Below are 23,575 nucleotides of genomic sequence, written 5' to 3' on the forward strand. Positions count from 1 at the left end.
TCATAGTACAGTATGGTGTCAACAACAAAATAAAAAAAACCCATCATAGAACAGTATGGTGTCAAAAGAAAAAAAACATCATAGAACAGTATGGTGTCAAAAGAAAAAAACCCATCATGGTACAGTATGGTGTCAAAAGAAAAAAAAACTATCATAGTACAGTATGGTGTCAACAACAAAACAAAAAAAAAACCCATCATAGTACAGTATGGTGTCAACAACAAAACAAAAAAACCCATCATGGTACAGTATGGTGTCAACAACAAAACAAAAAAAACCCATCATAGTACAGTATGGTGTCAAAAACAAAACAAAACAAAAAAACCCCATCATAGTACAGTATGGTGTCAACAACAAAACAAAAAACCCCATCATAGTACAGTATGGTGTCAACAACAAAACAAAAAAAAACCCATCATAGTACAGTATGGTGTCAACAACAAAACAAAAAAAACCCATCATAGTACAGTATGGTGTCAACAACAAAACAAAAAAAAAATCCATCATAGTACAGTATGGTGTCAACAACAAAACAAAAAAAAACCCCATCATAGTACAGTATGGTGTCAACAACAAAACAAACAAACCCATCCTAGTTCAGTATGGTGTCAACAACAAAACAAAAAAAAAACCCCATCATAGTACAGTATGGTGTCAACAACAAAACAAAAAAAACCCATCATAGTACAGTATGGTGTCAACAACAAAACAAAAAAAAAAACATCATAGTACAGTATGGTGTCAACAACAAAACAAAAAAAAAACCATCATAGTACAGTATGGTGTCAACAACAAAACAAAAAAAAAACCATCATAGTACAGTATGGTGTCAACAACAAAACAAACAAACCCATCCTAGTTCAGTATGGTGTCAACAACAAAACAAAAAAAAAACCCCATCATAGTACAGTATGGTGTCAACAACAAAACAAAAAAAACCCCATCATAGTACAGTATGGTGTCAACAACAAAACAAACAAACCCATCCTAGTTCAGTATGGTGTCAACAACAAAACAAAAAAAAAACCCCATCATAGTACAGTATGGTGTCAACAACAAAACAAAAAAACCCATCATAGTACAGTATGGTGTCAACAACAAAACAAAAAAAAACAACCCCATCATAGTACAGTATGGTGTCAACAACAAAACAAAAAAAACCCCATCATAGTACAGTATGGTGTCAACAACAAAACAAAACAAAAACCCCACCATAGTACAGTATGGTGTCAACAACAAAACAAAAAAACCCATCATGGTACAGTATGGTGTCAACAACAAAACAAAACAAAAAAACCCATCATAGTACAGTATGGTGTCAACAATAAAACAAAAAAAACAACCCCATCATAGTACAGTATGGTGTCAACAACAAAACAAAAAAAAAACCATCATAGTACAGTATGATGTCAAAAACAAAACAAAACAAAAAAACCCCATCATAGTACAGTATGGTGTCAACAACAAAACAAAAAAACCCCATCATAGTACAGTATGGTGTCAACAACAAAACAAAAAAAACCCCATCATAGTACAGTATGGTGTCAACAACAAAACAAAAAACCCCATCATAGTACAGTATGGTGTCAACAACAAAACAAAAAAAAAAACCCATCATAGTACAGTATGGTGTCAACAACAAAACAAAAAAAAAACCCCATCATAGTACAGTATGGTGTCAACAACAAAACAAAAAAACCCCATCATAGTACAGTATGGTGTCAACAACAAAACAAAAAAAACCCATCATAGTACAGTATGGTGTCAACAACAAAACAAAAAAAAAACCCCATCATAGTACAGTATGGTGTCAACAACAAAACAAAAAACCCCATCATAGTACAGTATGGTGTCAACAACAAACAAACAAACAAAAAAAAACATCATAGTACAGTATGGTGTCAACAACAAAACAAAAAAAAAACCCCATCATAGTACAGTATGGTGTCAACAACAAAACAAAATAAACCCCATCATAGTACAGTATGGTGTCAACAACAAACAAACAAACAAAAAAAAACATCATAGTACAGTATGGTGTCAACAACAAAACAAAATAAACCCCATCATAGTACAGTATGGTGTCAACAACATACAAACAAACAAAAAAAAACATCATAGTACAGTATGGTGTCAACAACAAAACAAAATAAACCCCATCATAGTACAGTATGGTGTCAACAACAAACAATCAAACAAAAAAAAACATCATAGTACAGTATGGTGTCAACAACAAAACAAAATAAACCCCATCATAGTACAGTATGGTGTCAACAACAAACAATCAAACAAAAAAAAACATCATAGTATAGCATGTCGTAACTGCTGAGAAAGATGGTAGCTCACTCATGGAGCTCCCGACAACCACTGATTAACTTCATAAATTTGGAAATGTACACTTGGCCGATAACTACAACGTAAGTGTCTTTTTCGAGAGAAAAGTGTTGTCGTCAAAACTCTGCGGGGAAATGCTGAGCAATATTCAACGTTTCAGTCAATGAAAATTCAGAACTTAAAAAAGAAAATTCTAAATGTCGTAGTAAACAGTAATGCATCATGTCAACGAAAATTTTAAATGTAGTATAGTCAGACTTTTTCAAAGTTGTGGGAAGGAGCCCCTCGCCGACAGTGGTACCAGAGATTAAATCTCCACGGGAAAAATCTAAGCCAGACAAAGCCGCACTGGAAGGAACGACAACAACAACATGCTCAAGTAGATTCGGAAAATGAATTCCACTCTGCAGGTGGCGGCGGATGTTGCTTCGGTTAAGGAGTTAAAGACACCTGCACGAGCCGACACATCTTTAAATGTAGAAACATGAAATATTTCTTAAGTCTCTGCCACACACACACACACACACACACACACACACCCCTCCCTCTGTGCTCCCACCCCTCCCTCCCCTCGTAGCCTCCTAAGGAAACATGCTGATGTGACAATGTGTAAACATGATAGCAATTTTAGCTTACAATGCTAAAAATGAGGCTAACGTCTCCGTCGAACAAGTAAACAAGTGTTGACAATATTGCAGACAAAAAATGTTTCGACACCATCTAACCACACAAAAACTAATGGCAGCTTTCACAGTCATAAGCCAGCATTGGCATACAGTTATCTATGTCACAACATCCACAGTAAAAACGAAATATTACCTGTTCAACAAAAACTCTGCTATATCAGCAGCACTTTTCAGGCCCAGATCTTGCCAGAGCTTTCTCCATCGGTCAAAGGATGACCCGATGTTTACTCTGCTTTGAGCCCTTAATCTGTCGCATTTCCTCTTCGTTTCTGCCTTTTCAGAGGCAGACCTACACTTCCTTTCAGCCTTTGCCAGTGGGGCAAGCAGAGGCTGCTTCCTGCTGTCGCTCTCTTTTTTTTCCATATCGAAACTCGTGTATCTGAATCGCTCAGAGGAGCAGAGGAGTGTCAAAATGGAGCGAGGGGATTGGACGGAGGGTAAGAGAGAGAGAGAGTGCAAATTTGAGCAAGGAGTAACTCCCATGTGGACCAGATGGCTGTGATTGGTCAATTTCTTTGCAGCTCCTGCAGCCACCAGAGAGAATAGATTTTTTTTGGTTCCTTTTGCTCTCCACATTTAAGACTAGACTTAAGACTTTCCTCTTTGATAAAGCTTATAGTTAGGGCTGGCTCAGGCTTGCCCTGTACCAGCCCCTAGTTAGGCTGACTTAGGCCTAGTCTGCCGGAGGACCCCTCTATAATACACCGGGCACCTTCTCTCCTTCTCTCTCTCTCTCTCTCGTATTCTATTACTGCATCTTGCTAACTCGGCCATTCTGGATGTCACTAACTCGGCTTCTTCTCCGGAGCCTTTGTGCTCCACTGTCTCTCAGATTAACTCATATCACAGCGGTGCCTGGACAGCGTGACGTGTGTGGTTGTGCTGCTGCCGTGGTCCTGCCAGATGCCTCCTGCTGCTGCTGCCATCATTAGTCATTAGTCATACTTCTACTGTTATTATACACATATGACTATTGTCACACATGTATACTGTCAGATATTAATACATACTTTCAACATATTGTACCACAGTAGCCAGAACTATAACTATAATATTATTACTTTCATTAATGTTGTTGTAAGCTACTTCATTGTGTCATACAGATTACTGTTAATTTATTATGTTGATCTGTTCTGTTCATTGTGCAGCTAGCACTATTGGGCCATAACCACCATCTAAATGATGTTAATGATACTGATCTATCTTTCTAAACGTAGACCATAGCTTTAAGATGTGATCACTTTTATGAGCAACGTGAAAAGACATCACTCATGTTTCTGTGTGTTGTTGCACCACACGTCATGCAGCTCAGTGACATCATGATGAGTGTTCAATGCAATGACACGAGAAAGAGAAGCTTCAGTTTTCTGCTGCTGGTTGGTTTCTGTGTTATATCAACACATATACAGGATCATGGAAACAACTATCAGGTCATGATGTCATAGTTCAATGGTTTTATTGAGAGCGGCGTCAGTTTGCACAGATCAGAAGGAAATATGAAAAACACAGAAGTTATTGGTAAATAAACAAATACAAAATAAGAGATGGTGCTTTTACAAAACTGATATAGACACTGAGCTCTTTAAGGATATATAAATATATGTGAAAAAAAAGACACAATAGAAAAAATAACGAATAAAAAACAGAAAAAAAAATAGAAAACAACGAAAACAGAAAGCACCATCTCAGACACCAAAAAAAACAGAAGGTCCCAACATTGAACTGGTGACAAGAATCTGCAGATGACATCACTCTGTTTTCTTCTCTAGATATTTAATAAAAAATAAATTCACCTGTTCATTTCTCAAACACCTGAATTAGTCCTGACATCATCATCGAGCCACATCTTTTACCAGTTACCGCCATCAGTGAGCATTTCTTCTCTGACGTCAGGAAACAGCTGATGAGTCGTCTCTCAGCTGATGTTTTTGAGAATCAGTGGAAAAACATTTACAGCCTGGTGATAACCAATGAAATGTGATGACAGGAAGACAGAAGCCTCGGACTGAAAACACACCGGCGCCACCACTGTATGGCATGTGACATGACACACACCAAACTACATTTTGTCACGCGTGACCAAAACAGGATATTATGAAGTTCCCTGGCGCTACTTGTCAACATAGATGTCCAACAGCTTGGAGCTCTGCAGGTCGTTTGTGCCCTGCTCTGCGCTGAGAAGAAACAGGAAACGAAGAGAGGGATTTGGGGAAAGGAAAAGGTTGCTGCACGCAGATTGCGCAGGTTGTCAACTCTGCAGAGTTGGAGGTGAGTTCTGTGAATGAAACTCAGTTGCCACTGCGCCGCTAGCCTATTAGCTTTCATCGTACTGTCTATATAGCAGGGGTTAAAGCAAGAAAAAATTTTGTGCCTGAAATGTGGAGCTCGGAAGATTTGTGTGCCTGAAATCTGAAATATTTTCCCGAGCGGGGGGCTTGGTGCTGCGGTCACAAAATGAAGAAATAGAAATGTATGTGTTGCAAAGGAAAGTGTTTATTATCAACACAAACAAAAAGATTATAGCTTTAGTCGTTACTTTTCAGATTAAACTTTTATAGTATAATGAGTTTATAAATAAAGATTAAACTTTCAGTGGTTACCAGACTTTTTGACTTATAGCTCCTACATCTCTTTTTTGCCTTGGTGCTATTTATTTTTAGAAGCTAAATCATTTAGGCTGTTTGCAAAATTGTATCGCGCTTGATGTGAATTAAACAGGCAGTTAGGTCGAAATTTCGCCTCTGGGCAAGCATGTCATCATTGACATGGATCATATAACGTTGTGGTGGTGACTTTAAAACTTCAGCATAAAGCATTTTTATTGCAACTTTAGTTTCTGTCTGGTTTCAGTTACCTTACCTTCAAAATTACAGCTGGCTTACCGGAGCGTCTCCCACTCTGTCTGTGCTCTGTCTCTCAATGTGACATGATGTGAAAGCATGCACAGGCGTCAGTGTTGACTGGCTATCACTTGTGCCGTGTAACCAATCAGAGGGGGCTGTAGGCGGGACATTGTTACAAAGCCCAGTGCAGTGGGGACTGCAGGTAGGGAGGGAGACAGCTGTGTCAGAGCCAAAGGAGCGAGTTTTAAAATACATTTATTTGATCGGTTATCGATGGAAAAACGTACGATGCCGATTACAGTAAACAGTAGGTTGTGTTTACTCGCACACTGTGCACCTAAATCATTTTCCCGGTTCGCACATATATATATTTTTAGGGGCAAATGCAAGTTAAATGCTCGCACTGTAGAGCACTTCTGCCCGTGCTGGACAGAAACTTCGCCACGCCGGAAATCCGCTGTGTGCCGGAGAACTTTAATCCCTGTATATAGTCTATGCATGTATTCTGACCCAGATTATTGTACCTGTCATAGCTGAGTGATCGAACGGGTTTTCAGGAAATGCTACAGATGACAGCGGATGACTTTGATTTCTTGCTGGGGCTGGTAGAGCTGCACATCTCAAGGAAAGACACCAGATTTAGGCTTGCCATATCCCCTAGAGAATGTCTGTCCTTGACCCTGTGTTTTCTGGCTACAGGTGGGTTATTTAAATTGCGTGGAAGTAAAAATAAATGAATCAGATCTGCCTCCAGAGCCTGGGTCCGAACACAACACGCACTATGTGCTCCTGTGGACGCCGCTATTGTTGTTGTTGCTTGCTGGCTTGTCCTCCTCACATTTATTCCGTCCTCCTGCGTGCTGATGTGGGACGTATCCCGCCTCTCATTAGCTGATGCTCTTTGTCAGTCATGTCACACCTCTCCAGTTTTCTAGCATGCCAGATATCCAGTCCCAGTCACAGACGAGGGGGCGACTGGCTCAGAGGGTTGTTCACACATGAGGACAGTCTACCTGCCAACTCACCTCCGACCCAAAGTGGCTCTCAAGATCCTCTGCGACGTCAAAATCGTGGTGAAAATCGTGTAATGTGAACTAGGCTTAAGCTTCAAATCACAGGAAGTATCTGATAGGTTGTCACAACGATTGTGGGTCATTTAGTTTAGCATGTTTTTCAAGTCTCTCCTCATCCGTTAGAAACAGCTACAGAGTTCTCTTTACACATCTGTGATGAGGAGAGGAGTCGAGCTGCTACGGGAGCAGACAAGAGCTGCTAGTGGGGAAAATGCATTTAAATGTGGGGGCAGCGAGGCTGGAAACAGGACAGTGGCAGAGCACCAACGCACTTCTTGCCACCACCAGTGTGGGGTCGTACGTTGAAAATAACAGGGGCCTATTTGTTGACACATGGCGTTCACCACCGGCGTGTTTTGTGCCTTTAGCTGAATATTCAAACTTTTACAGGTTTTATTTTTGATAAATATATATACACAGGATTATGGAAACAACTATCTCCTGCAGTCATAACGGGGAAATGCTGGCGTCATTACAGCAAAGTACCATATCTGCACAGAACGTACAGTAACATGAGGTCATGACGTGGCGATGGGGAAGACAAAGGCCTCAGCTACCCACAGGTGTCTGATTTTGAAGAGTTAAACTGAAGAGAAAACGTTGCTGAATAATAAGCAGCTAAATATTTAACTTTAATATGTAATAATCAGCAGCAGCTCCACTTCCTGCTTTCACTTCCTGTTTCTGACTCTTGAGGTTGACGGTCTCTCTCCTGAGTGGATCGTCATGTGAAAACACAAGTAAGTGACACAAAAGTAAAAGTAAAGAGTCTCATACTAAGTGTTTCTAAAACTCGCTGACATTTTTCTGTCGGCTTTGATGAAGACTACTTCTTGTCTGGTCTCCCCCGTCCTCCGCAGTCCTCTTCATCAGCTGCAGCCAAGCGACTTCTCTCCCGTGTGAGTCCTCGTGTGACGCACCAAATTCTCATTGCAGGGGAATCTTTTCCCACACAAGGAGCAGCCGAAAGGTTTCTGCCCCGTGTGGTTCCACATGTGCACCTTCAGGTGGATACTCTCGATGAAAGCTTTCCCACACACGGAGCAGCTGTACGGTCTCTCTCCCGTGTGAGTTTTAATGTGAACCTTCAGGTTTCCGGTTTCGCTGAAAGCTTTCCCACAAACGGAGCAAATATAGGGTTTCTCTCCAGTGTGCGTCCTCATGTGTCTCTGTAAACTCCCACTTTGTGAGAAGGACTTACTGCAGACGGAGCAGCCGAACGGTCTCTCTCCTGTGTGGGTCCTCATGTGTGTCTTCAAGTAGCCCTTCTGCATGAATCTTTTCCCACACACATTGCAGCTGAAGGGTTTCTCGTCAGTGCGACAGTCACTGGCAGGGACAGACATGTTCAGACTCAGATGGGTTAATTCTGTCTGAGGTCCTCTGGTCTCTGTCCAATCATCAGCGTCATCGTCTTCGGGCGCTGGTCCTGCTCCTGGTCCTCCACAGTGGTGTCCCCCAGACTGAGGTGTCTCTTCATCATCTTCACTCTTCACAGGGACAGGAGTGAATGTGAACTTGGTGATATCAGCCTCCTCCAGCCCTTGAAGCTGCTCTCCCTCCTGACTGCTCCACAGTTCCTCCTCTTCCTCTTTAATGTGTGGGGGCTCTGGGTCCTCCTGGTCCACACTGGAGCTCCACTCCTGCTGCTCAGGGGGAACCTCTTCTTTAACCACCAACAGCTGCTGGATGTCTGCACCAAACAGGAAACAGGAAACAGAGACAAACTGTCATTTGATGTCAGGTGAGCAACCTGACACACCGCAGGATATAGTGCCCATAACACAATTTATTTTATTATTTTTTTTTTTTTTCAAACATTTTGTCAACATTTTTTTTTGGGGGGGGGGCAAAAAGCTTAACATTGATTTGTTAATTGATTTGTTTGACCAAAATTTCCTACTTTTACGAGGATAAAAACTGAATATGGCACAGAGAATTATGTTGTATATAATTTGTCTAAAAAGCAGAGATCTTTATGTGCCCAGCTGAGATCTGGTATTTTACCTTTGACTGTGGAAACTGGACGGTATGTTAATGTAGAAGAAGAAAGCTGGATTTGTCCAATGTGTTGTCTAAATGATACAGAAAATGTGTTTCATTTTGTTTTCAACTGTCGTTTGTATTGTGAACTGCGTGAAGTTTTGTTTAGTAAGATAAGAATGGACGTTGATTTTATGAATATGGATGATGCACAAAGACTGAGTTGGCTGTTCACATATGAAACATATAAATTAGCCAGGTATGTGGAGAAAGCTTTATCAAGATAATGTGAAGATACATGATAGTTATGTTATATAGAAACCTAGTATGTATTGCCTGTGTTTCTTTTTCTTTTTCCACGTTTGGTATGCAAGACCGGAAGATGTACGTTTTGTAAAAAGTGGTGTCTTGTAATCCCATGAGGGACGGGCCAAATATGGCATGACACAGAAATAAAAAAAAAAAAAAAAGAATGAATTTATCAACATTTTTTAGAACTTTTTTTTTTTGGCAGAACATTTCAATAACATTTTTTCCAACATTTTCCTAATTTTTTTTTTCAGTTTTATAGAAAGAAATTCTGACATTTTATCAACATTTTTCTGACATGTTATAAAATATTTTTTCTAAAATTGTATTGATTTTTGTGACAATTTATTTTTTTCCTGACATTTTAATTCTTGTTTTTTTTTTTTCTCTGAATTTTTAAAAATATATATTTTTCTGACATTTTGTTAACATTTTCTTTGGCTGAGATTTTACTGATGTTTTTACTACATTTTTTTTGACATTTTTACTTTTTATGACATTTTATGTAAAAAAAAAAGATGAGTTTCTTTTGAACCTCCTCTTTAGGTTTAGGGCACGCTGCTCTGCAACCTTCTTCTTGTTTGGCATGTTCACACAACTTTGTCTCAGAGGCAATGCAACCTGGTAATGGCCATCTACAAGCCTGGCTGAATCCTGGACGAGCTTCATGAACCTTTGGTCTTCTCTCCACTGACCAGGTTGTTCATCATAACTGCATTCTGGGAAATCTGTTATGAACTGCCGCTGCCAAAGCTCCTCCAAGTTCAGGACTGAGATTCTGTTAACGGTCACAACATCCATTCCATCACCACTGTCTCCTCCCAGTGGTCCATTAACAGTCCAGCCCAGAATAGTCTTAATGCCATAGGGTCCATCATCCACACTACGGATGACTTGTAGTCATTCCAGTGCCTTTGGTACATTTGGCTCAACTTCGGAGTCAGTCTCAGGTAAGTGAACATCTCCCAAGTGAGGCCACCTCTGAAGATCCCTTTGACATGGAATATTGCCCTTATGCACTGGCATGCACTCCTGGGTGTAGGTATTGGGCAAATCACAGTATGTCTCCCCGTCTAAGCCAGCCACCTCCAGTCCTGTGACCACACAGCTATTGACAACCTTCTCTTGACTCATTGTCCATAAAAGGATTCGTGTCCTTTTTCCTGAGAGGTTGAGCTTGTTCATGAGGTTAACTGTGCAGAAAACAGCCGTGCTACCCTGATCCAAGAAGCCATAAGTAACCACTGTGTGATTACTTTTCTTGGATTTAATCTGTACTGGAACTATATGAAGCTTGCAATCATGACCACCTGCCCCAGTAAGCCCACTGGTTACCAGAGCACAGCCCACTGCAGTGCCTGGTTCTCCTTCCGTCACTGGCTCCTTTTCCTTTGAGTGGATGTGAAGCATTGTGGGTGTTTCAAACTGCACACTTTGCATGAGAGACGCTTTCGACAATCCTTGCTAACGTGTCCTATACACAAACAGCCAAAGCACACTCCCTTTTCCCTTAAAAAGCTGATTGTTTCAGTGTGAGCCCTTTTCTTCAATCGAGGGCAAAACTCCAAAGCGTGTCCACCCTCACAAAACAGACAGATTTTCTTGACTTCCTTTGGTGTAGTGTTATTGTTCTCTGCAGTAGTCACAGTTGTAGCAAAACTACTTCCTTTTGGCCTAGATCTGGGTTTTAAGCTGGTTCGATTTATGCCTCTGCTTAATACTGGTGTTGCATCTTGAATGTCCCCGAACACTGGGTCTGTTAGAATCCTTGCTTGCCTTTCAATGAAATGAACAATATCACTGAATGTAGCCCTTTGGTTACGCCTCTCTTGTATTTCACAAGCAATAGTCCTCCATCGATCCCTTAGCTTGTAAGGCAGCTTTTTACAATTGTCAGCATATTAGCAGGCATATCCATTTCAAACATGTACTGCACTTTGTTCATTGCATTTGAACAGCCTCTGAGAAATAAGCTGTAGTCCTGGAGCGCCTTAACATCCTCTGATTTAACTGGGGCCCATGACAATGCCTTATCCATATAAGCAGCTACAATCCTTTGTTCATCTCCAAAATGTTCCTGTAGTAGGACTTTAGCCTGAGCATAGCCCCTCTCTGGGTCCATATGCTGGCAGCTTCTTACAAGATCCCTTGTGCGACCTCTAGTGAATTGCTCAAGGAAGTACAGGCAATCACTATAACTGTCAGGCTTACTTTCAACACCATTTTCAAATGCTCTCAGGAATGTATGATACTGCAATGGGTCACCATCAAAGACCTGAATATCTCTTTTGGGCAAGGATGACCGTTGCTGCTGTTGTATCAGTAGTGTTGTTATTTCATTTTGCCTTTTCATGATGTCAAGAACATTGCTTTGCTCCTCATTGCCTGATGAACCTTCAGTGTTGAGAATGGTTCCATGTTGCGTCTGATCATTATGAGCACTGGACTGAGGATTGGGCTCAGATGGGTGGCGCTTTCAAGTAGCTATCTGCTTTAGGCCTTGTCACCTGATCGCTGACCATGATTTTCGAATGCTGTTTAGGTGTTTCCAGCCTCTGAGGAATGAAAGGAGCGGCGTCGATACTGAACTTTGCTGTTTTTCCTTGTTCATTTTCAAGGTAAGAATTCATTGCATTGGACCTATCTGTTACAGATGTGCTAGCAGCCGTTAGCACACTCACTTTAGCCAAGTGTGCAGCAATTTCTTCATCCAACTCGAGCCTTTCTTTTTTCTTTTCTTTTCCACTTGCAGTACTTTGTGCAGATCGTCTGCTTTGCACATTTGATATGCTATCACTTGGTTTCACATCATCCTGTGAGCCTTCACGAAGTGTGATGGGGTCTGTGTCCTGTGCTGCTGCCTGTGAGGCATCATCCATTTGAAAGTGACACACATCCTTTGTTGCTGCAACCAAATCATTTTCAACAGGATTGGGAATATGTGTCTTTTCATCCAAACACTGAATCACATCATCCCTGAATGTACTGTTGTAATTTTCAATACTTGAGAACCATTCATTTTGTGTAACTTTTTCATCCTCAGGTTACAGTGGAGTTATTGTTTGATGCAGGTTAACAGCAGTGTCAAGGAGCTGAGTGAGAGTTACACCTATAATTAAATTGACTCGTAATAATTTTGGTACAAATTTACTACGACTCAGTTAAGATAATTGGAATAAAACAGCAAGTATTTACTTTTTGATTTTTATAAGCTGAATAATTCTTAGGTCAGAACGCCGCCATTTCTTGATTCTGGACTCAAGTGTCAGTATCCCGGACGTTTTTGGGTTAATTTGTGTTTTCACTGAAAAGATGCCTGAACTGTCCCAGTTTACCTAAACTCACCTTAACCGGAAGTAGAATCCACCAAGTCACCGTTTGAAACCAGACTGATGACAATCAGCTTGGTAACCATGGTAACAGTACTGGTCAGTAAACAGTAGGGCTGTAGTCTCCTGGTCGACTGGTCGATTATTTGGTCGCTATGCTCTCGTCTGACCAAATTCTCACTGGTCGAATAATCGCCGTGTTACTTTCATAAGGAGAAAAGTGCTACATCAACAGCATTCCAGGATTAATCCATTATTTCCTGTGGCGGGGGGACAGGCTAAGTTACCTGTGAAAATGGGGGTGTTTTCAAAAGACCCCCGTTGTTGAATGACAGTTGAACTCGCCCACCCTCACGCTCAGCGTCGCGGTGACGCAGACCTCCTGTCTGTCTCTGTAAGCTGACACCATTTCCCTCAGTGGAAACAAAGCTTGTATTTACTTTAATTTCACAGATAAGAAATAATAAATTGTGAAGACAATAAAGCCTCCACTAAAATAACATTTTTGAAACTGTCTCTATTAAGACATGTTTAATGTGTGTTTAATGTGTGTTTAATGTGTGTTTTGAATCAACTATATAAATAAAGTTTGATTTGAACTAAACTTTACAGCTCTTAACACAGTTCTCCACCGCTGACTAGTGTTTTGGAGGTGTAACTGCAGAGTGACACAGACACACCACCGCAAAAGTAAAAATAACACGCAGATTTTTTTTTTCCCCACGACTAATCGATTAGTTGAAGATTATGTGCGATTTTAGTCGACCAGGATTTCCGTTGGTTGACCACAGCCCTAGTAAACAGGTTGTGAACAAAGTCACAAACATTTTGCCATTTTAAACGGTGCTCAGTTACCATAAGTTCAGAATACAGCCGCCCTCCAGTTTAATCACAGTAGAAGAAGAAGCAGTTTTAGCAACATTTTTTGGACAATTAATAATGTTTTTTGGACATTTTCAACAAACGTTTCCAGACTATTTAATTTTTTTCCCAGACATTTCATCAACATTTTATCAAATATTTTCATAATATTTTTCAAAAATTTTATTAACTATTTTTGGACTTTTCAATAATTATTTTTGACATTTCATCAAAATTTTCTTTGACATTTTAATAATGCTTTTGGACATTTTGTTGAGACATTTTCTGGCATTCTATAAAAAATTTCGTAGACATTTAATGAACATTTTTTTCCAGACAGTTTTTCAGACAGTTTAATAATATTTTTTTTTTTTTTTACATTTTATTGAACAATTTAATATTAATTTTCAGATATAGTATTAGTTTTGGGGGGGGATTCATTAAATCATTAACATTTATTGGACATTTTTTAAAACATTTTATCAGGTGAGACTGGTGAGACGTCACAAGAAGAAGCAGTGTTGGTAACAGACCTGCTCTGTGTTTATAACCACAGAAGAAGACACTAACCTGCTCTATGTTTATAACCACAGAAGAAGAAGACACTAACCTGCTGTGTTTATAACCACAGAAGAAGAAGAAGACACTAACCTGCTCTGTGTTTATAACCACAGAAGAACACACTAACCTGCTCTGTGTTTCTAACCACAGAAGAAGAAGACACTAACCTGCTCTGTGTTTATAACCACAGAAGAAGACACTAACCTGCTCTGTGTTTATAACCACAGAAGAAGAAGACACTAACCTGCTGTGTTTATAACCACAGAAGAAGACACTAACCTGCTGTGTGTTTATAACCACAGAAGACACTAACCTGCTCTGTTTATAACCACAGAAGAAGAAGACACTAACCTGCTGTTTATAACCACAGAAGACACTAACCTGCTCTGTGTTTATAACCACAGAAGACGACACTAACCTGCTGTGTTTATAACCACAGAAGACACTAACCTGCTGTGTTTATAACCACAGAAGAAGACACTAACCTGCTGTGTGTTTATAACCACAGAAGAAGACACTAACCTGCTCTGTTTATAACCACAGAAGACACTAACCTGCTGTGTTTATAACCACAGAAGAAGAAGACACTAACCTGCTGTGTTTATAACCACAGAAGAAGAAGAACACACTAACCTGCTCTGTGTTTCTAACCACAGAAGAAGACACTAACCTGCTCTGTGTTTATAACCACAGAAGAAGACACTAACTTGCTCTGTGTTTATAACCACAGAAGAAGAAGACACTAACCTGCTGTGTTTATAACCACAGAAGAAGACACTAACCTGCTGTGTGTTTATAACCACAGAAGACACTAACCTGCTCTGTTTATAACCACAGAAGAAGACACTAACCTGCTCTGTGTTTATAACCACAGAAGAAGACACTAACCTGCTCTGTTTATAACCACAGAAGAAGAAGACACTAACCTGCTCTGTGTTTATAACCACAGAAGAAGAAGACACTAACCTGCTGTGTTTATAACCACAGAAGAAGACACTAACCTGCTGTGTTTATAACCACAGAAGAAGAAGAAGACACTAACCTGCTGTGTTTATAACCACAGAAGAAGACACTAACCTGCTGTGTGTTTATAACCACAGAAGAAGACACTAACCTGCTCTGTGTTTATAACCACAGAAGAAGACACTAACCTGCTCTGTTTATAACCACAGAAGAAGACACTAACCTGCTCTGTTTATAACCACAGAAGACACTAACCTGCTGTGTTTATAACCACAGAAGAAGACACTAACCTGCTCTGTTTATAACCACAGAAGACACTAACTTGCTGTGTTTATAACCACAGAAGAAGACACTAACCTGCTGTGTGTTTATAACCACAGAAGAAGACACTAACCTGCTCTGTTTATAACCACAGAAGACACTAACCTGCTGTGTTTATAACCACAGAAGAAGACACTAACCTGCTGTGTTTATAACCACAGAAGAAGACACTAACCTGCTCTGTGTTTCTAACCACAGAAGAAGAAGACACTAACCTGCTCTGTGTTTATAACCACAGAAGAAGACACTAACCTGCTCTGTTTATAACCACAGAAGACACTAACCTGCTGTGTTTATAACCACAGAAGAAGAAGAACACACTAACCTGCTCTGTGTTTCTAACCACAGAAGAAGAAGACACTAACCTGCTCTGTGTTTATAACCACAGAAGAAGACACTAACCTGCTCTGTGTTTATAACCACAGAAGAAGAAGACACTAACCTGCTGTGTTTATAACCACAGAAGAAGACACTAACCTGCTGTGTGTTTATAACCACAGAAGAAGACACTAACCTGCTCTATTTATAACCACAGAAGACACTATCCTGCTGTGTTTATAACCACAGAAGAAGAAGAACACACTAACCTGCTCTGTGTTTCTAACCACAGAAGAAGAAGACACTAACCTGCTCTGTGTTTATAACCACAGAAGAAGACACTAACCTGCTCTGTGTTTATAACCACAGAAGAAGAAGACACTAACCTGCTGTGTTTATAACCACAGAAGAAGACACTAACCTGCTGTGTTTATAACCACAGAAGAAGACACTAACCTGCTCTGTTTATAACCACAGAAGAAGACACTAACCTGCTCTGTGTTTATAACCACAGAAGAAGACACTAACCTGCTCTGTTTATAACCACAGGAGAACACACTAACCTGCTGTGTTTATAACCACAGAAGAAGAAGAAGACACTAACCTGCTGTGTGTTTATAACCACAGAAGAAGAAGACACTAACCTGCTGTGTTTATAACCACAGAAGAAGAACACACTAACCTGCTCTGTGTTTCTAACCACAGAAGAAGAAGACACTAACCTGCTCTGTGTTTATAACCACAGAAGAAGACACTAACCTGCTCTGTGTTTATAACCACAGAAGAAGAAGACACTAACCTGCTGTGTTTATAACCACAGAAGAAGACACTAACCTGCTGTGTGTTTATAACCACAGAAGAACACACTAACCTGCTCTGTGTTTATAACCACAGAAGAAGACACTAACCTGCTGTGTTTATAACCACAGAAGAAGACACTAACCTGCTGTGTTTATAACCACAGAAGAAGACACTAACCTGCTGTGTGTTTATAACCACAGAAGAACACACTAACCTGCTCTGTGTTTATAACCACAGAAGAAGACACTAACCTGCTGTGTTTATAACCACAGAAGAACACACTAACCTGCTCTGTGTTTATAACCACAGAAGAAGACACTAACCTGCTCTGTGTTTATAACCACAGAAGAAGAAGACACTAACCTGCTCTGTGTTTATAACCACAGAAGAAGAAGACACTAACCTGCTCTGTGTTTATAACCACAGAAGAAGACACTAACCTGCTCTGTGTTTATAACCACAGAAGAAGAAGACACTAACCTGCTGTGTTTATAACCACAGAAGAAGAAGACACTAACCTGCTCTGTGTTTATAACCACAGAAGAAGAACACACTAACCTGCTCTGTGTTTATAACCACAGAAGAAGAAGACACTAACCTGCTGTGTTTATAACCACAGAAGAAGAAGACACTAACCTGCTCTGTGTTTATAACCACAGAAGAAGAACACACTAACCTGCTCTATGTTTATAACCACAGAAGAAGACACTAACCTGCTCTGTGTTTATAACCACAGAAGAAGAAGACACTAACCTGCTGTGTTTATAACCACAGAAGAAGAAGACACTAACCTGCTCTGTGTTTATAACCACAGAAGAAGACACTAACCTGCTCTGTGTTTATAACCACAGAAGAACACACTAACCTGCTCTATGTTTATAACCACAGAAGAAGACACTAACCTGCTCTGTGTTTCTAACCACAGAAGAAGAAGACACTAACCTGCTGTGTTTATAACCACAGAAGAAGAAGACACTAACCTGCTCTGTGTTTATAACCACAGAAGAAGACACTAACCTGCTCTGTGTTTATAACCACAGAAGAAGAAGACACTAACCTGCTGTGTTTATAACCACAGAAGAAGAAGACACTAACCTGCTCTGTTTATAACCACAGAAGAAGACACTAACCTGCTCTGTGTTTATAACCACAGAAGAAGACACTAACCTGCTCTGTTTATAACCACAGAAGAAGACACTAACCTGCTCTGTGTTTATAACCACAGAAGAAGACACTAACCTGCTCTGTTTATAACCACAGAAGAAGAAGAAGACACTAACCTGCTCTGTTTATAACCACAGAAGAAGAAGAAGACACTAACCTGCTCTGTTTATAACCACAGAAGAAGACACTAACCTGCTGTGTGTTTATAACCACAGAAGAAGAAGACACTAACCTGCTGTGTGTTTATAACCACAGAAGAAGACACTAACCTGCTGTGTGTTTATAACCACAGAAGAAGACACTAACCTGCTGTGTGTTTATAACCACAGAAGAAGAAGACACTAACCTGCTCTGTTTATAACCACAGAAGAAGACACTAACCTGCTCTGTGTTTATAACCACAGAAGAAGACACTAACCTGCTGTGTTTATAACCACAGAAGAAGACACTAACCTGCTGTGTGTTTATAACCACAGAAGAAGACACTAACCTGCTCTGTTTATAACCACAGAAGACACTAACCTGCTCTGTGTTTATAACCACAGAAGAAGACACTAACCTGCTCTGTGTTTCTAACCACAGAAGACACTAACCTGCTCTGTTTATAACCACAGAAGAAGAAACTAACCTGCTCTGTGTTTATAACCACAGAAGAACACACTAACCTGCTGTTTATAACCACAGAAGAAGACACTAACCTGCTCTGTGTTTATAACCACAGAAGAAGACACTAACCTGCTCTGTGTTTATAACCACAGAAGAAGACACTAACCTGCTGTGTTTATAACCACAGAAGAAGAGCACACTAACCTGCTCTGTTTATAACCACAGAAGAAGAAGACACTAACCTGCTGTTTATAACCACAGAAGAAGACACTAACCTGCTCTGTGTTTATAACCACAGAAGAAGAGCACACTAACCTGCTCTGTTTATAACCACAGAAGAAGAAGACACTAACCTGCTGTTTATAACCACAGAAGAAGACACTAACCTGCTCTGTGTTTATAACCACAGAAGAAGACACTAATCTGCTCTGTGTTTATAACCACAGAAGAAGACACTAACCTGCTGTTTATAACCACAGAAGAAGACACTAATCTGCTCTGTGTTTATAACCACAGAAGAAGAAGACACTAACCTGCTCTGTGTTTATAACCACAGAAGAAGAGCACACTAACCTGCTCTGTTTATAACCACAGAAGAAGAAGACACTAACCTGCTGTTTATAACCACAGAAGAAGAAGACACTAACCTCCTCTGTGTTTATAACCACAGAAGAACACACTAACCTGCTCTGTGTTTATAACCACAGAAGAAGACACTAACCTGCTCTGTGTTTATAACCACAGAAGAAGACACTAACCTGCTCTGTTTATAACCACAGAAGAAGAAGACACTAACCTGCTCTGTTTATAACCACAGAAGAAGAAGAAGACACTAACCTGCTCTGTTTATAACCACAGAAGAAGACACTAACCTGCTGTGTGTTTATAACCACAGAAGAAGAAGACACTAACCTGCTGTGTGTTTATAACCACAGAAGAAGACACTAACCTGCTGTGTGTTTATAACCACAGAAGAAGACACTAACCTGCTGTGTGTTTATAACCACAGAAGAAGACACTAACCTGCTCTGTTTATAACCACAGAAGAAGACACTAACCTGCTCTGTGTTTATAACCACAGAAGAAGACACTAACCTGCTGTGTTTATAACCACAGAAGAAGACACTAACCTGCTGTGTGTTTATAACCACAGAAGAAGACACTAACCTGCTCTGTTTATAACCACAGAAGACACTAACCTGCTCTGTGTTTATAACCACAGAAGAAGACACTAACCTGCTCTGTGTTTCTAACCACAGAAGACACTAACCTGCTCTGTGTTTATAACCACAGAAGAAGAAGACACTAACTTGCTCTGTTTATAACCACAGAAGAAGAAACTAACCTGCTCTGTGTTTATAACCACAGAAGAACACACTAACCTGCTGTTTATAACCACAGAAGAAGACACTAACCTGCTCTGTGTTTATAACCACAGAAGAAGACACTAACCTGCTCTGTGTTTATAACCACAGAAGAAGACACTAACCTGCTCTGTGTTTATAACCACAGAAGAAGAGCACACTAACCTGCTCTGTTTATAACCACAGAAGAAGAAGACACTAACCTGCTGTTTATAACCACAGAAGAAGACACTAACCTGCTCTGTGTTTATAACCACAGAAGAAGACACTAATCTGCTCTGTGTTTATAACCACAGAAGAAGACACTAACCTGCTGTTTATAACCACAGAAGAAGACACTAATCTGCTCTGTGTTTATAACCACAGAAGAAGAAGACACTAACCTGCTCTGTGTTTATAACCACAGAAGAAGAGCACACTAACCTGCTCTGTTTATAACCACAGAAGAAGAAGACACTAACCTGCTGTTTATAACCACAGAAGAAGAAGACACTAACCTCCTCTGTGTTTATAACCACAGAAGAACACACTAACCTGCTCTGTGTTTATAACCACAGAAGACACTAACCTGCTCTGTGTTTATAACCACAGAAGAAGACACTAACCTGCTCTGTGTTTATAACCACAGAAGAACACACTAACCTGCTGTGTGTTTATAACCACAGAAGAAGACACTAACCTGCTGTGTGTTTATAACCACAGAAGAAGACACTAACCTGCTGTGTGTTTATGACCACAGAAGAAGACACTAACCTGCTCTGTGTTTATAACCACAGAAGAAGAACACACTAACCTGCTCTGTTTATAACCACAGAAGAAGAACACACTAACCTGCTCTGTGTTTATAACCACAGAAGAAGAACACACTAACCTGCTCTGTGTAACCTGAGCTGAGGGTTGTAAACAGCGTCCAGTAGTTTCCGTTGTCGCTCGTTCTCCTCTTTTGAGCGACAAAGTTGCTCCTCGTACTCTGCTATCGTTCTTTCAAACAGCCCAAATATCTCTTCAGCAGCCGCAGTTAGTCGCTGCTTCACCAACGCTCTCAGCATTTGGACTTTACACATCTTCACCTCTCCTCCTCCTCCTCCTCACTGACACGACAGTCCGCTCTCCACCGAACACTCACTCTGGCCGCCAGTCGCCATTTTGTTCAATGACACACGGTCATTTCCGGAGCGTTTTTTTCCAGTGTTTTTTCCCTTCAAACTTTATTTGTGGTATGAACAGCGACAATCGTCGGAAAGTTGATCATTTACAAAGGATCCATGGAACAGGTGTGATCGGGTTCAGATGACGCCATTAAAAACAGTTTTAGGTGCCTTTTATTTTTCAGAGTGCTTCAGGGAGAATTTATTGTGTATCTAAACTCGTTATTTTAAAGCAGTACAGCGTGGCTTTTTACCAGAGTACGTTCAACAATGAATGTGATATTTTCACATCGAGATTAAGAGACTAAAGTAAACAATGTTTTACATCATTGTCAGATAAGACAAATAACAACATTCTTCAAACCAAGACAGATTGTTTTTGTTAATGTGAATAAAATCACAGTTTCTGCCACAAAATTTGACAGCTGTGCAACACCAACATAAATGTTTCAGGGAATTCATCAGAGAAGCTACAGTCTATAAGTCTAAGTGTTTGCTGGGTAGAAAAAGTTTAAAGGAAATTTCTTTGACCTTATTTGTCAGCAGATATCTGTTAGATACATACACACACATATATATATATATATATATATATATATACATATACATATATATATACATATATATACATATATATACACATATACATATACATATATATACATATATATACACATATACATATATATATATATATATATATATATATATATATATATAGGCAGGAGCCAAAAGCTTTTCCATGGTATAGTCGTGTTGCAACATCTGTCTGGAACAAAGCTCTTGTTGTCTGTTGTTATTGACCGCGTGGCTGGATAGACTAAGTTTCCCTACGGATGTGTCTGTTGGAGATAAACAGGTTAATTTGTGAACCATCAAGCCGTTTTTGATCTCTGAAAAGCACACACACACACACACACACACACACATACACACACACACACATTAAAGTCGTTATTTGATTCCACCAATTACATTAAATATGGCAGGCAGTCAAATACAAAAGGGTCAAGAAGACAATACTGGTAATATATAGCATCTTCTCCTCCATACAGCCAAGCTGCCTATAACAGCAGAAACAGAGCAGAACGTAGCAAGCTTTGTTGCTCTGCACTTAGATATGCCAGCAATGTTCAGGCCACTAGTGGTATATTTATACACATGGCCCAGGCTTCCAAATATGAGTACAGAGAATCTGCATTTGTAACCAAGACTTGTTATGATTTGGAGTAATGGTTGATATTTTGAATATTTGTCATGGAAAGCCTGGTCCATGTACAGGTCAAACACACAGCCTACTTCCAGAATTAGGACCTCCATGTGGCGGCTATCAACAAAAACAATGTCAGGTGTACTGGGGATGTTGGCAAAGGTGTCATAATTTAGGTCAAACCAACCTGGCAACACTCTCAAGTTTTTATACCTTGCAGCGCTTGATGGTAAAGCTTTTTGCACAGCCTCAGATATTAGATCAACAATGCGATCATGACGAGCAATATACAGAGCTTTGTAAGCATGACACCCATTTAGAACATGTGCTGTTGATTCAAGTTGTTCAGAATCATGGTTTAAATAGAATGGTTCATGCATACTTGGGTACCAGGTTGACAGATTATACTTAGTTGGCAATACCTGCAATCTTGCTTTGATGGTAAATTCTAAGACGTCCTCACCAATAGCAGCATTTCTGTACATTGAATGTGGATAGAATGATCAACAAAATCAAGACAGGCTAACTTTCCTTGCAGTCTTAGTCCACGCCAATGTTCTTTGGCCTCAGTCTGCTTAATACTGAGCAGGGCCTTTGGTGCAGTGTCACTAAGCAGTTCGATGTTCACCCCCTGCTGGTTAATAGTGGCCACTACAGCCACAGAGGAGTCAGTTATGAGCTCATCAGTGATGGGCATATCCACCTGTCCATTGTTTTGAGACCACTCTAGCTCAACTCCTGTCCGGTTGCAGAGGTCATTGAGGTCAGGCCAATCAGACCAGACCCCAAAGCCTTCGGCCTGTGAGTCCAATTTCCCAGAATCTTTCCTCCTGAAGCCCAGGAAGTTGTTCTGGGTTGCAGTGGCCAGGGGGACTTTTCTCTTGCAAAAATCCAACAAAAGAGAAGCCCTGGCCATTTCTCTGACACACACACACACACACACACACCAGAGGGGATGGCCCCAAACACCTCAGCAAACTGTCCAGGAGTTACAGGGATGTTATATTTTCTAAGAAACTCTTCAACAAAAGAGATGTGTGCTCATACAGAGTGTCTTTGTTTTTCCAAATTAAGTAGTTATGTGGAGAAAAGTTGTGCTTGTAGATGAGAGACCACGAGAGAAAGGCCTGGTGATGAAAAGCAGACATTTTATCAATGTCATAATTACAAAGAACAAAAAAGTCAATGCCACCTAGTTTGGACAACATGTGGAGAGGAGTAAGACTCAGACTGAAGCTGGGTTTTGGAAAAGTCGTTTTAACCAATTAATCTTAAATGTATTGTTCAAAGAAAGTTAAGACAACCAGAGTTCATGATAACAGTCTTCTTTAAGTAACGGGTCCTGTTTTCCTATACAAAGTCAAGGAGCATTTTGTTGATCTCTTTCAGGGTCTTATCACTGAGGGTTAGGGTGTGAACCAATCTGTGTCCCTACTCCCCTAATAATAATAACGATAATAATTTAAAAAAAAATTAACAATAATAACGATAACGATAATAATAATAATAATAATAATAATAATGACAACAATAACAGGGCTGTACAGTGCGACATATATGTTGCACATGTGATGGAAAAAAATGTTTGTGCGCTGAATGTCATAAAATGCCGAGGAGGGGGAGTTGCAGCCATTTTTAACTCTAGTCTGTTAATCAGCCCTAAACCTAAACTAGATTATAATTCATTTGAAAGCCTCGTTC

The 23,575-nt window shown here is 40.1% G+C and overlaps 1 protein-coding gene across 1 annotated transcript; it reads right to left on the reverse strand.

Moving 5' to 3' along the window:
* Window positions 1–4,451: 4,451 nt before the first annotated feature.
* LOC117264020 (uncharacterized) lies at window positions 4,452–20,678 on the reverse strand. Its single transcript, XM_078175790.1, has 2 exons — window positions 20,388–20,678; window positions 4,452–8,629 (listed from the first exon to the last, which is right to left on the reverse strand). The coding sequence occupies exons 1-2, from the start codon at window positions 20,578–20,580 to the stop codon at window positions 7,806–7,808; spliced, it is 1,017 nt and encodes a 338-aa protein (XP_078031916.1). The 5' UTR covers window positions 20,581–20,678; the 3' UTR covers window positions 4,452–7,805.
* Between the last annotated feature and the right edge of the window lie 2,897 nt (window positions 20,679–23,575).

Source organism: Epinephelus lanceolatus, chromosome 16 (genome assembly GCF_041903045.1).
Source record: "Epinephelus lanceolatus isolate andai-2023 chromosome 16, ASM4190304v1, whole genome shotgun sequence".
Classification (NCBI taxonomy): domain Eukaryota; kingdom Metazoa; phylum Chordata; class Actinopteri; order Perciformes; family Serranidae; genus Epinephelus; species Epinephelus lanceolatus.